The 15,960-nt window shown below is 30.6% G+C and overlaps 1 protein-coding gene across 3 annotated transcripts in view; it reads left to right on the forward strand.

The window, feature by feature from the left end:
- The first annotated feature begins 662 nt into the window (after positions 1 to 662).
- The window catches only part of LOC140040360 (uncharacterized), a 30,707-nt gene continuing 15,409 nt past the window's right edge, over positions 663 to 15,960 (forward strand). For 2 of the 3 annotated variants that reach the window (XM_072086241.1, XM_072086242.1), the window contains exons 1-13: positions 663 to 717; positions 3,668 to 4,116; positions 7,245 to 7,323; positions 7,734 to 8,048; positions 8,585 to 8,790; positions 10,484 to 10,581; positions 11,289 to 11,431; positions 11,861 to 11,905; positions 12,846 to 12,899; positions 13,228 to 13,311; positions 14,116 to 14,214; positions 14,604 to 14,861; positions 15,053 to 15,685. In XM_072086241.1, coding sequence (XP_071942342.1) covers positions 7,281 to 7,323; positions 7,734 to 8,048; positions 8,585 to 8,790; positions 10,484 to 10,581; positions 11,289 to 11,431; positions 11,861 to 11,905; positions 12,846 to 12,899; positions 13,228 to 13,311; positions 14,116 to 14,214; positions 14,604 to 14,861; positions 15,053 to 15,685 — 1,978 coding nt within the window. In that variant the 5' untranslated portion in view covers positions 663 to 717; positions 3,668 to 4,116; positions 7,245 to 7,280. The remainder of the gene's footprint in view (positions 718 to 3,667; positions 4,117 to 7,244; positions 7,324 to 7,733; positions 8,049 to 8,584; positions 8,791 to 10,483; positions 10,582 to 11,288; positions 11,432 to 11,860; positions 11,906 to 12,845; positions 12,900 to 13,227; positions 13,312 to 14,115; positions 14,215 to 14,603; positions 14,862 to 15,052; positions 15,686 to 15,960) is intronic. The other variant, XM_072086243.1, reaches the window with a different exon arrangement.

Raw genomic sequence — 15,960 nt, forward strand, 5'->3', positions numbered from 1 at the left:
CAATTTGGTATGTATTAATACTGTCAATCAAGCAATAATCAATGTATAATGATAAGCAGTGGAACCCCTTTAGAGACTCCCATCCAGGGGATATCCCCATGTTTACACTTCCTGTACAATAAACAATAATAATATGTAATAACACTATTACCAACACATATTCAGAGGACACCCCCAGCTATTAATAATGGGACACTTTGTTAGCTCCTGAAGATTTCCCTGTAGGGATTTGACTGTAGGGCCTATTTTTCTAATTTAGACTTGAAGGAATTAAGTTCAATTTTTTTTTAATGATTTTTTGCTTCTATTCAATTATGTTATTATTAACCAAATTTTCCAAGAAGCACTTCACCCTATCGGTAATACTTCCACTAATACTTCCACTAACTTTGCATTCCAATGTGTACACAATATGAAAAGTCATAAAAATGACAAATATGATGAGTCAATATAAGTTCATTGATTACATTAGATGTCATTTAGGCCTTAAAAAGATTTTTAAAAAGGTCAAATTGGGTTATTGAGGGTCATTGAGTTGTGATAGGAATGCACCTCCCAGGAACTCCGAGAAAGTGATCTCCACTGGGCTGTAATTGGTTGCCTTAGTAACAATAATGGCTGATGCCTGAGAGCAATATTGTTGCTTATTACGTTACTTATCAGTTTGAAGTGAGCTCATCCTTCCATGGACAAACAAAGTCTGTCTCCTCTATAGTGGTAAGTTCTTTGTTAATATTTTATCATTTTAATAGTATATCTTGCCTTTTTAGGCCTAATTTACCGCATATGTTAGCCTCATCATATGACATTGTCTGTGAAAATAGTGACATGATTCATACCTGTGGTAAACATTACTACATTTTCCCTCCTTTGCACAGCTATTTGATGCAGTAAACAATAATGAAATCATACAGTTTTTATTTTATCCAGATTTGTTGTTTTGTTTGAGATACACTTTTTAAGAAAAACTATCGTGCGCTTAGTCTAAGTAGTTGTAATAATTTTAGTTAATTTTATTTTATCCACATTTGTTGTTTTGTTTGAGATGCACTTTTTTAAGAAAAACTATCGTGCGCTCATTAGTCTAAGTAGTTGTAATCATTTTATTTTTAAAATCTTACATTTTATTGTGTTTTAATCTTTAATTTTGTATTGTTTGATATTTCATTTGCTTTTCAATTCTACACATTTCTTTAACATTTTGAAACATTACCTGTATTTTAAAAATACTAAGTTTTTTCCAACATTTCAATATTCTTTTCCTGCAATAAGTGTAAAAAAAAACAATGCAATATTAGAATTTCTTCTATGCCTGAAGTGAATTTATATACTATTATTATTATGTAATAATATATGGGCCAACAGAAACCAATAGAAATACTAGTTTGTCTCCTCTTTCTTTTAAACTAAATCAAATGTATTACCAATTTAATCTCTAAAAAAGGATACACAGAATACTCTATGTATATATTTAAACACAAAATCTACTTAGGAAAGACATTTTTGTAGACTACTTTGTTAAAATTTATTAATTACAATTCCCTACAACTTATGATTAAGAGACCAACTCACCTGTATACCGGTAACTACAGGGGGTCCAGTGGGGGCCTGTTTTTTTACCTCCTGGGCTCGTGGATTCGGGGCTAATCATATCATGTGTCTGAATGTATCAACAATATTGTGTTTAGAAAATAAATATTGCACACACTAAGCAATATAAGGTGTAATTGTAAAAAAGTATCAGTTGCATGGTAAGTACTGTTCCTACTGGATGGTTGAAGGGCCCGTTTATATGAGCAATAAAACCGTATTTTAACAAAATAAGTCCTAAAATACTAAAAAACAAACCTTATTCCCACTGTATTCAAAATGGTAAATATATCACTTTACCCATCGGTAAATTTGACCATTCTTCGCAAATTGGATAATTCAATGTGGTAGATTTTTACCACGGTTTTACCAAAATGTAACCATGACATGAAAGATCATAAGGTCATGAACTCCTGGGGTCAAGTCATACTGTACATTTGGATTGGACTTTTCAGCAGGACCTATAGTAAGTTCTACTGGTTATATTCGTTGGTAAAATTAACCTGTTGGTCTTGGTTTAATTCAATACCAGCCTTCAGATTTGACTTCTTAATCAATTCTATGGAACGCCGTTTACGCAACATTTCGATGATATGAATTTTATGACGCGATATGTGAATGAAATGCATCGATATGAATTGAATGGCGTGATATATGAATGAAATGTTTTGAATTGAATGCTTTGAATTGAATGTTTTGAATGAAATGTTTTGAATGAAATGTTTTGAATTGAATGTTTTGAATGAAATGTTTTGAATGAAATGTTTTGAATGAAATGTTTTGAATGAAATGTTTGAATTGAATTGAAAAGTCAAACTATTGGCGGCGTATGTCATTCCCGCTCGCGATTTTTTTTCAACCTCTTAATAGGCCTAAGCATGGGTACCCTCATCTCCTTTCAACGCTGTCATCAATATGAATCCTTTACAGAGACTCCCTAACAGACCTGAAACATTGGAATACATATTTCCGAACCCAGGTCTGTTAGGATTCTCTGTAAAGGCAGCGTGGAAGAAAAGAGATGAGGGTACCCAGGCTTAGGCCTAAGAGGTTGAGAAAATAATCGCGAGCGAGAATGACATACGCCACCAATAGTTTGACTTTTCAATTCAATTCAAACATTTCATTCAAAACATTTCATTCAAAACATTTCATTTAAAACATTTCATTCAAAACATTTCATTCAAAACATTTCATTCAAAACATTTCATTCAAAATATTCAATTCAAAGCATTCAATTCAAAACATTTCATTCATATATCGCACCATTTAATTCATATCGATGCATTTCATTCACATATCGCGTCATAAAATTCATATCATCGAAATGTTGCGTAAACGGCGTTCCATACAATTCTTTACAACCCAGCTAGTTTGACCATAGAGATATTATAGTGAACTATAATATCTCTATGGTTTGACCAAATTAAGTCCAGTGTGATGAAGGCTTTAGTTTTAATAGTTCATCTCCAATTGTTTTATTTACAAATGTGTTATATGTAATACACATTTATAAAAATAATACAATTTGAGATAGCTAATTATTTTAACATTATCTAAAAGATTATTCAGTCTCTGTGTATCTGCAGTATTTACCAAAACCGATTAACTTTACAACATAATTTGTAATTTAAATTATCTACCTGCTAATTAACTTTTGGTATCCAATAAAGAATAAATATTTATATTATAATTATGTTCCTATTATTGTAATCAATGGATTGACATTTAACAATATGTTAAAGTAAAAGTACCATCATTTTCCTAGCTAGCAGTATAATCATTTTTATTGACATACTGTGTCATTTATATCTATAACACTCAACTCATTGTGCGTAGAAATAAAAAGATCAATGGTAAAACATTATAACTACTAACAAGAATATTTCTATAAAGTCTCATTATATTTTTGTATATTGTAGAACAACTGTATTATAAACGTTTTTGTTTTGCATAAAATAAATTCATGTTTTTTTCTTAAAACCATAATTTTTTCAAATATATGTATTTTTTAAATTTTTTATATACATTACATTTTTTAATTGCAATTTCATTATTTTTCAATTTATTTTTTCAGATTTATGCTGGTGCATCTTTATAAATTGGTTTGTTGTATCATTATGGTTGTATTTTATCCCTAAAGGCTTTATGAAACACAAATTTATCGTGTCATAGACTCTTTGTTACCTGATCACAAGAAGTATTGGCTTTCAAACGTCTCTGTTTACCCTCTTATTGGTTTCATTGATTTTACTTTGGTCACGCTCTAACGATCTAGAAGTAATAAGCACATATCCTTCGAAAAGAGTATTAGCAATAATACAGGTTGTCTATATGCAAGGCTGCTGGAGTGTGTACCCATGTTAGAAGACAACTACAAGGCTACAAGTGTGTTTGCTCATGCTTATGAGAAGACTTCAACGCAATCTTGAATATAACGAAGTAGAACACATATCTACCATGGCAACGTAAAGCTAATGTTTGTGAAAAGCTTGAAATTTTACCTTTGCTTGGAATGTTTACCAGGTAAGTAGCAACTATCTAATTGTCTTTGTAATTTTTCTTGATTCTTGATAGTATTTATGAATAATCTCATTAAAAAAACAATATACAAATACAGGAATTCAATTATTTTTGTATCAAAGTATTAATCTTTTGTATTTCAAAAATAAAAAGAATATTGAAAAAATTAATTATTATTATTTACTAATCTAAAAAATATGCAATGATTACAATTTTTGTTTGTGTTTATTGACAAAGGGAAATTTTGTTGATAAATCAAAACAAATGAAATAGTAAATTGTGTAGTTATAGAATAAACTAAACTTTTAAAATATGAAATGAGATATTAAAATAACAAGTTTATAAATACTATGTTACTGTAGTTTGTATTTTCATAATTTAATTTTGGTATAAATTGTAAAAACAAAATTGCAAGCGCCTGACCCTAATGTTATTTCATATTTAATTTTCAAATATTATTGTAAAACCTGTTTTTTTTAAAACTTACTTTTTAAATGGTCAATTGAAAAGGTTACATGTATAAAGTACAAGTTCTGTATCCATTGTGCTTTTGTTTCCTTAATTACTCTTGAAATGTCAATGAATGTTAAAGACAATACCTTAGTTTCTTTTAAGTACTGTAGTTACTGTATTCCTGGAATTACCTTCCAGTAAAACTAATTATCATTAAGATTAGGATTTTTTTAAGGTTTTGTAAAGATTTAAAACCATATGTTTGGAGTTTATTTTTCACTTTAAAGTATATCATTTTTGCTTTATTAATGCACTGCTGAAAAGATCACTATAAAATATGTACTACACACTACCATACATAACACAATTACTATTCAGCAACCACCCAACCACACCCACACCCCCTCTCACGTGACTCCCACTTGGTTAGGGCACTAATGTGCTAGTACTATTAGTTCTATACTTAATAGTAAATAGTAATAGTAAATATTTACTGTGGAGGATCAGGTTCAGGAGTGAGGTTGATTATGTAGGAGTTGATAACTAACGTGCATATAGCTTTGTTACTATTAGTATTTTGTATATAATTGTGTAGTGGGGTGTGGTGGTAGGACCAAAATAATATACTTTCTAATAAATTACTTTGTATAATGTTATCTAGCTTTCTTGGTAACCAAAAACATTAATTGGCGTAGTGGTGTTTAGTAGGACCCCAATAATATTTTCTAATATTTTGAAATACTTTTGTATACTGTATATTGAACTCTCTTTGTAAACAAAACATTATTTGATATATTATTAAACAAATATGTTTAATATTAATTAATGCCAGATTAATATAGGGCCTGTTTCTATTGAAAAATAAAAAAAGAACGGTTTTTTGGAAACCGGTTTCGGCTGTTGTTTATAAATAAAGATCGCGTTGCAGCTCAATTTTTACTCCAATAAAACCGGTTCCGTCCATGTGCGTTCGTTATGAATGACGTCATTATATACACCACAATGCAGTTCGTTAGGCGGAAGCGCGATTTGATCGTGGTCATGTTTACTTTTTTTCGCATAGCGCGATCCCCAAGAAATAGCATCCATTTCATCATAGAAGGGGAATTATTACCTGAAACGTTATTGTGGTCCTTGGTTAAAGTATAGGTACGTCGCACCCTCTGATATTGTCAAGTTGAACTCGTCTATTTTTCACACGCTTTACAATATTCTTAAAAACATGTAGGCCTATACGTGAGTCTTTCTTCCGACTCCCGACAAGTCCCCTCATCTTCTTTCCTTCACATATTTTTTACGAACCTCGTAATGGCATCGGTCAACATTTTTTAGTTAAATAAAATACTCACTATCTAGAGAAATAAAAATGACTTAGGCCTAGGTCCTATCGCGCGAGTTTGACTGCGAGATGACCGCAATCATCCCAGTGCAGCAGACTGCAGAGTTCAGTTTTTGGGGTCAAATTGAGACCGCGATTGTGTTGCAGCTAAAAATTGCTCCGCGGAAACCGGTTTCAGAACGGTTCTTTGCGATCGAGACCGCAATCAATTGGGGTTTTTGAAACCGTTTTTAAGATCGGTTCTTTTTTGTGGTTTTTTGTGGGGACCCATTTCTGCTGGCAAGAAAAAACGGTTCTTGAAAAGAACGGTATTCAAAACCGTATTCTCTGCTCTATAGAAACAGGCCCATAGTTACCGTTATGATATTTTAATATAATCCTTATTTATATTAGTAAAATGTCCATAAAATAGAACATTTGTTGTCATGACAACGGTCCCAGTTGGTCAAAATGGCATATGTTAGATTCAAAGGTCAGAATTTTAGTACCTATAATATCAAATTAAGAAACGCTTGCTAATTGCTTTACTTCCTCTGCAGCCAGTTAATTATGAGCAAAGTACAGACTTATAGTCCATTATAGTTTTCTGTTGATGATGTATAGATACAAAATTAATGAAAATACACTTTATTGCTCAAATTGAGCATTTCCGGATGGTGTGTGTCTTAGGAGCCAGAAGTTTTCTTACTTTGATTTCTTGATAAATTTGAGAGGATTTAGGAATTGACAACTTAATACTATTGGATATTAGAGATTTTTAACAAAATGTATTACAGTACAGCTAAGATTTATGTAGACAAGAATCAGGCAAGTTGATAGCATTTTACTTTGTAATCAAGAAAAGTAGTCGGATTAATAATCAAACATCAGCAACAAATCATCTTAACTTTGTTTTAGGTCAATTATTTTAATTGAAGTTAGTTTAAAAAAAACTTAAGCAAATGTATTTTGTTCTTAAACCCTTAGATGATGAAATTATTTCTTTAGATTTAAAAAAAATTGTTTGATAAAATAGTAAAGCCTTACATTAAAAGACACTGTTACTGTAGGGTATATTATCCTCTTACTTTAAACTTATTTTTCTCTCCAGCTACATACGATATGTTTTAAGTTTTAACTCCATTCCATATTAAACAGTATTGCGCAAATTCCAAAAGGAAGAAAAAATGTTTAATCAACCCTGAATTTTACTTAACAAATTAGTCTATAAATGTTATATATTGTTATTTATTATTTATTTGTACTAATAGTACATTGCAATATCTAACTTTCTTTGTAAACAAAAACATTTTATATATACCACTAAATTACTCGTTGTCAATTATTTTCATTTTATTAGTTATGGGATGACATTGATCCAGTTGTCATAAGGAAAATGGAAAGTTACAAACGTGCTCCCTCCTCTACTAGCCTTTTAAGTAAGTTGATCAATATGTTAAGCTCTGTCTACACTATCAAACTAGTGTGACAAAAAAGTGTGATGTGCCCAAATATGGTAGTGATATGTTTAAATTTAGTAGTGGTATGACATCATCATGTCCATTTATAGGCACATCACACTCTTTTGTCACATAAAGTTTGATAGTGTAGACAGAATATACTTTATCTCCTGATTTAAAAACTCATTACAGTGACAACCATGACTTATATTTTGATGGTCTTGTTTTAAATTATTTTCATTTTTAGAAAGTACAGTGAGTACAGACTTATAGTCCATTTTAGTTTTATGTTAAGGATGTATATACTAAACTTATATACACGAAAATACACTTTATTGCTCAATTTAAGCATTTTCAAAAATCTTGTTAAAAATTGTTTTAATTTTTAGAAAGTAGAGTGAGCGGGATTCTTGAGGTGCACCCAATGACACCATTAGAACAAGAGGAGGAACTGAAAGAAGCAATGAAGACGCCGCTAGCTGCCGTCAGTCGCCAACGCCTGCGCGCAATGCAGATCAACTTTCGTCGTTGTGGTTCTGTGGATAATTGTATATCCAGCAGGGAGTTGATGAACGTTTTTAATGAGCATAATTTGGGAATACCAAATAGAACATTCCAGATGTTGATAAGTCAATTTAACGAAGGAACAGGCATCAACCATGAGAGACTGTGGAAGTTTTTGGTAGAAGCACAATCAAAAACAGGTAAGAATTAGACTTGTTCACACCTGGAAGTTGCATCAGTCATCATGCATATCGGCTGCTGTCCATTTCAGCCTCCATTCTTGTAGGCCTACTACCATAACAAAATATTTTGTTAGGCAATTGTGATTGGTAAGTAAAGCTGGCCTAACCCTTGTACACAATAAAAACGATTATTTCCATAACCGGCGGCAGAAATAATTGCCGGCCAAAGTGATCAGACATTATTATTCAATATTGAAAATACAAGACAGAGCAAATAAATTGATTTGTAATAGAGTTATTACTGTAAAGATCAATATTACATTAGATTTTTTACTTCAGTGAAATAATATGTGAAAACAAATCTTAAAAATTGAATTGAAAACTGAATTGATGAGTGAACTTGTAGTGGGTGAAATTGTTGCTTTTGCCCACTGCAAAAAAAGTATAGTTTATTCTGTTATAAGGAAAATAAATTCTGATGTTTTGTTACAGTGACAACACCAACTCCTTACTTTCTCAAACCAATATTAACTAAAATTTGATTGTCCAATTAGGTCGAGACAGTGTCCAGGCTATTCACAAGACACACAATCATTATATGGGGCATAGATTCAACGAAGAGCTGTCATCTGCAGACAGAGCCTTACTAGAGAAAGTACACAAGGCATTGATGTCAAGCAAGGAATATGATCTAATTGAATTAAGGACATCATGCGAAGATAAGGACCCAAGTAGAAATGGACAAATCCCAAAGAAGAAGGTATGTACTACCCAGACCTTCCTTTGGAACTCTAACAAACTTTCATCCCATATATATTAGGCAAACCGAAAAATGTCTGTTTTTGGCATTCATTAACGTGTTGGTAAAAATATTTAGTTGATGACAATAACAGTAAATCGACTCCTACAAATGACTGTTTTGAGAATATTATATTTTAATATATAAACACAAAATTAGTCAAACATAACATGTTTATTCGTGTTAAATAATAATAGTATGAAAATAAAGGCTGCTTATTCAATGCTATTTTCCGTTACATAAGCCAACTAATAAACTGTATGATAAAATTATTTTTTGCACAGTCACTAGGCAAATCTAGTGTGATTATAAATGTCATTTATTTTAGCTTCAAATAACGCAGAACTCTTTAGTTAGTAATTCTCATTTAATACAATTGGGTATTTAGTTGAAATACATTCAATGTATTGATTCTGTTTGAAGGTTCGTTTACGGTCATATTATATTGGGTTGTCATGGTTACATGATGCAGTTATTAAGTGCAAACTTAAGTGCCAGTATAATGCGGCATGACTTTCAAACAGTATAAAGCATGTGGGCTGTAAAGACATTTATTAATACATATTACAAAGTTGATTAACGTTGTCATTTTAAAGTATTGAATTTGGAAATGCATGGTAAACGATAAATTTTAATTTATATAATTCTTGTATAATTCTTTTCTACTTTCCAAAAATATAAGCATAAAGCATATTATTAGATTATATTAAAAACATTTTTTTTTTTCAAATTTTATATAAATTAAGATATTCATATTTTCATTCTCTTTTTAAACAACTGAGTTTAAAATTATCTAAAAAACCCAAGAATTTCAAATAAATATATCCACAGCATTTTTGTTACTAATTTGCCATTGGATTTATAAATTAAAATCAATATAGAAATGAAATTGTTCAGTAATAGGAAAATTAATATAAAAAAAATAAGTGATTTATTTATTGTATCATAAATATATATTAGATTTTGATAGAAATGATTAACAATATGATAATACCAAGCCATAAATCAAATTGATGTCCTAATTTATATTCAAATTGAAAAGAATATTTTTAAATATGAACATTGTTACTTATTGATTAGTTTCTTTGAAGTATTATAGTTACCATAGTAACTGTCTTTGTCAACAAAGATGTTTGTTATTGAAACTAGTTGTTAGTCAAATTGAAATGGGCACAGATCATTATTTATAATTGCCATCTTTCAAATTTTCAATTAAAAATAAGTTTGAGTTTGTTATATATAATGTATGTCTGTCGACAGTAAAAATTTATATTAGCAATATAGGTCAAAGTTGACCCTCTAATAAGTCTATGCTTAGATTAACAATGATTTTATCAAGCCTGGGGTAGGATTATATTTGAGCAGAGTAAATTGTTGATCATGGCTGTCAATCATATTGTTTTTAACACAGTTTAATGTATTATAATTATTGATATTAAAAGAATAAAATGTGACAAATGAAGTAAGAAACTTGCAATCTGCCACAGTCTAGCTATGGCGATATCAAACTATGATTTTAAAATGGTCTTCCAATTATCTATGCATGGTCGACGAACTGTGGTTACACTGAGGAATTAACATTAAAGTTATTAATAATCCTTTAAACACAACGTTGTACCATCCCTATTTTATAACCATTTTAATTATTCTAAAGTTTAAGCGAATCGTTGAAGAACAGCATCTCCCATTATCTGGTGCTTTGTTGAATAATTTGTTAAAGAAGTGTGATGAAGAAGGAAATGGGATGGTCAAGTAAGTATTTTACACCAATAAAGATAAATAAAGCTCTGTCTACACTATCAAGCTTTATGTGACCAAAAAAATGTGATGTGCCCATATATTGACACGATGATGTTATATCACTACCATAATTAGACATATCACTACCATATTTAGATACATCACACATTTTTTGTCAAACTAGTTTTGATAGTGTAGACAGAGCTTAGGAATGTTTTGCTGTTGTCAGTGTTGACATTAAGGAGCTTGCAATTTGCGAGGAACAACGACCAAACTATGACATATTAGTTCATTGTGAGCATGTGGGAATATTCAGAAATGTGTTGTCGCTCCTCACCTCACCGCAGGTTTGATGATTTTTAAGTCTAGGCAACGCCCGACAACATCAATTGACCAGAACTAGGTTGGTCGTCGGTCCTCGGTCCTCGGTTGTCTCAGATCGAAATCTCCCTATTCTTTAATGATATATTGTAGTTATTATATTACTATACAAAATTGTATCAGAAAAACCAAAAGTAACTCAAGGCAGAAGATATGTTGAGAAGCACATCAGAATCTTGAAAATGATTTAAGAGATCACAAAATCTTTCATCTCTTTATTTAGAATTACCTTGTTTATTCTATCAAACACAGTCATTTGATAATCTGTTTAAAAGTCAACACTATACAAAACAGTACATCGAAGGAAAATTAAATTAAATGTATCATTTTTGTTTTAGCTGGTTTGAGTTTATGGTCCTCATGGAGAAAGCTGAACATCTGAGTATTGCTCACACAAAGACACCAGAGCCAACGAACCAAACTAATCAAGTCTTAAAATCAAATGCGCCCAAAAAAGCAGCTAATAATTCAGGTCCACCAGGTAATTAAGCTACGTTCTAAAATTAAGCCATGTTCGCACTAAGTGGCTAGATAAATGATCATGTAAAACGGGTGTAATGTTTAAAGCTCGGTCTACACTATCAAACGTTATGTGACAAAAAAATGCGATGACATGCCCATATAATGACGACATATCACTACCATATTTGAGCATATCACTACTATGTTTGGGCACATTGCACTTTTTTTGTAAAACTAGTTTGATAGTGTAGACAGAGCTTAAAAATAGAACTGTTCACAATAAACTCTGATGAGAGATTAAAAAATGTAACATCACTATAGTTACTGGACCAAATTCGGGTGTAATGTCATTAGTAGTTTTTGATTGAAAATGATTTCAGGTTGGTTAACAAATGGCAAAGTGATCCTAAATAAATATTTTGATTGGCAATAATTTTTTTACTTTCAGGAAAGAAATTAAATGAAAAAACTACAGGACCTGTTAAAACAAAAGGTAACATTTTGCTTGTAACTTTTTTGACTAGTGTTAATAATATAAAAAAAAAAAAATTAAATGATTGATTCAGATTATTCAGATTTTGACCAAATATGGTTTTAAAACTGATTAGATTTAGATTTAGACAACACAAATCAAACTGGTATACAAAGTACAAACTTAATAACAAACTTGTTACATAGGTACAACACTTAATGCTGCTTCTAATGTAGTACGGGCATCTGTTTCCTCCAGAAAAAATCACATTACACTGAAAGGTAGAATTTGGAAAAAGTTGATAAAATAATCATTATTTTGTAATAATTATCATAAATATCATATATTTTTCATATTTTTAGCAACTTTATAAACATTGGTGTTTCAAAGCATTTTTTGTTCATATCCAATATTTTGTAAATTTTCATATTTCATACATATTTTCTAGCAAAGCATTACTTTTACACAAGTTATTGTTGTCTTTCAGGTTTTTATAAAATTAAAAACAATATTATGAATTTCTATTATTTTCCTTCAAAACACTTTTATTATTTTAAATAATATTGAACATTATTTTAATTTCAAATTTTCTGAGGCATGCATTTATTGGGTCATATTTCATTATTAATGTACTTTTTTCATATTTTTGTTCAAATATTCACATGTTTTAACACTATAGATACTTTATTACACAGTAGTTGTAAAACATATTTGCATTTTATAATTTTTTACCATGTTGATGTTTATAAAATTATATTCAATAATCATGTAATAATTCATTAAATCATATAATCATATGATCATTTAAAAAAAAGTTCCACTGAATAATATACTGTATGTAGAGGATTCTTGAATACGATCAGATAGAAATTTTAAATTCTTCTGTGTCTCTTTGTACTATTGTCAGTATATGTATTGTTAATTAATGTATATGTAAATAAATCTATGTTTATTTTTCTAGGAAAACAGACAAATAATAACACTGGTATAAAGAAACCAATCATTGAAGAAAAAGGTACATTTTACATATTGTATTCACAAAGAAAAAAAAACTCATCAAATAATAATTGTGAACAAATCAGATGTGAATTCTCCACCAATCATATACTGTATGTTTCTTTGCCAGAAATATAAGGACACAAGCTTTGCAATTCAATGTGTATTAAAGATAAGACTATTGATATTTTTTTGACAGTTTGTCAATTTTTAAATTCAAAATAAACAAATCCAAAAAATCTAAAGTTCTTAAATCTATTTAAAGCGATTTTTCGCTGTTGGATGTGGTTGAACTGAATATCTATTAATTTAACTTAATTTAATTAAATTATGTACCGTATATATAGAAAAGGCAACAGCGTCAGAACAGAGTGGAAAGGGAAGAAGTAGCGTTTTGTCAAATGAATCTGGAAAAGAATCAGGTCGCAAAGGTTAGTATTAAATATCTCTACATTACTAATTTTAGTATAATAAATAATAAACTAGTAACATTTTTTTTCATATATTGCATCAAAAATTGGCGACAACGAAAAGTATTATATGTAAAACCTATAAACAGTACCACATTTTAAATATTTTTGTATATAGCATGATACCTTTTAGATATTTGTATTGTTTGTAAGTGTTTTTATTTTAAAAGTTTATAAATATTTAGTATGTAATATACTTGGTCTTCATATTTTCATTAATATTTGACATATTATTTGTTTAACAAATTAAAAGTCAAGAACATTTTCTCAGCATATTGGATCTATATTTTTAATACTGTTTATGTACGCCATAAAAACATATTTTTATATTGGTATTTTAGAAAATTCTATGATAAAAATCCAGTTAGACTGTTTTCTATTGTTTTCCAATTGATAACTTGTTTAAAATCAATAAAAACACAACAGTCTTTTTGCATCTGTCATTTGAAATATACTAAGATCATGCCTTTCGTAATAATTGAAAATATGAAGAGAGTAATTTCTTACTAACATGCTGAGATTAAAATTTCTTTTATCAAACGAATATTAAAAGGGAAACGTTAATGGTAAAAAAACAGTTTGTTCTTCCTCTCATGAACAGCTTCAGAAATATGACCTAGAGGGGAAATTCTGTTTAATTACAGGGTCATATGTGACTTAGTTGGTAGCATATTATAGCATGTTTAACCTTATATCATTATGTATATTTCTTTTGTTTTGTTTTCTTATTGTAATATTTTGCATGTGTATTCAATTGTGTCGTAGTGACATTTAGAACAGGGGATACTTCTCCCTCGTCCAGTTGTAACTCAAGTAGAAGGGGGTCACTTTCGTCAGTGGCCGGAGAATCTGATTTATTGAAAGGTAAGAACAGCCATCAACCTATGTAACATACACAGTTTGCAAAATGGTGAAATGTTGAATCCTGGTTCATTCAATTTGGTGTCCTTGTTTTATATACTTTTGGCTTACTCTAATACATAATTAATATAATTATCTGATGTGATGTTTTCATACGTATGGTAGAATTATTTGGAGGATATATTATTTCTTGACTTAAATATTCTATGTTCTATTCTGTTAAGCTCTACCTACACTATCAAACTAGTTTGATAAAAATCGTGTGATGTACTCAAATATGATAGTGATATGCCCAAATATAGTAATGCTATGATATCATGTCCATATTTGGGCACATCACATTTTTTTGTCACAAATGTGTAAACATAACTTTAATCTCTATAATTGTTTAGGAGCTGCACAGCAATCTCCTCGAATTGGCAGTGCAAAGTCGAAGGCATCAAGGCCTGGAAGCTCGACCCCAGGACAATCTAGGCCTGGTAGTGTTGGTCCTGGTCAGACTAGGCCCGGGAGTTCAACTAATGGGCAATCTAGGCCAGGAAGCTCAACTCCAGGCCAATCTAGAACTAATCCAGGGGAAGATCAAAGTCCCCGTCCAGGCAGTCGAAACACTCCCAATTCATCAAGAAGAGCATCACTCACTAGTCAAGGTAAATTTCTTGTTCCATATCAGCCCTTTAAAAAAATTTCTTTTAGTTATAACTATAAGTACACAAAATGATATTTTGTGTTCCAGCATGTGCCAGTTGTGTAATGTTATTTTATCAATATAAATTTGAATATGTAAACAGAATGTATGTTTTATATAATTATTTAATGATTAATTAAAAACATTTCCCAGCAAGCTTACTTGAAATAATAGAAAAGGTTGGTCAATCAAAGGCAACCAAATTACCAAGTCTGAGCGCCTCTCTACCACAACTTTCTCGGTATTCTGAAGATGAAGATCGTTTGAACTTTAGCACTCTCTCATTGAAAACACTATCTGAAGTTGACATTACTCAGAGAGCTAACCAGCTGCCAGGACTGACAATGCCACTACATCAGCTGTTAGTTAAAAAAGCAACTTCAGATGTTCCTCCTTTGAAGAATGGTGACCTTAAGACGATTTCAGAAATCAACTCTGATGTGGCTAAAGTAGATTTGATGGCAGAAGATGATAAGATTGCGGATTCTGGTGTTGATGAGCCAATGTCTTCAGAGAAGACTGATGAAACTAGAACACCAGGAATGGAAACAGAGCCAGGCCTTGAAACAATCATTGAAAGTGATCAGCAGCCATCACCAGTGGAACACCTTGACATTCTGGCAAAGAGTTCTGATATTGCCGACAAATCAAAAACTGACAAATCTAAACCGGTTAAAAAAGTTGAGTCAAGTAAGACGGTTGTAAAGAAGCCTCCAAAACTCACTAGACCTACACCAAGTACCACAGCTAAATCTGGTAAAGCAAAAGGAACCAAGGATGATAAAGGTACACCATGGTAGTGATCAGGCGGCATGCATCTTTGACGTTTTGACAATCTTTTCAGTAGTTATTGTGTTCATTGTATTCTTTGTGTTCTTATCCATTCTCCATCCATTTTGTAGATACTTGTGAAATTAACACGTTCAATGTTGCACTCATTGGTATTCTAAAGCACTACTAATATTTACTTGACAAATTAATAGTCAAGATAAGTTATAAATGCAGTTAATGTAATGCAATCTTCATTTATAGTATCAATTTTGATATTAGCATACTAGAGT

Source organism: Antedon mediterranea, chromosome 2, assembly GCF_964355755.1.
Source record: "Antedon mediterranea chromosome 2, ecAntMedi1.1, whole genome shotgun sequence".
Lineage (NCBI taxonomy): Eukaryota > Metazoa > Echinodermata > Crinoidea > Comatulida > Antedonidae > Antedon > Antedon mediterranea.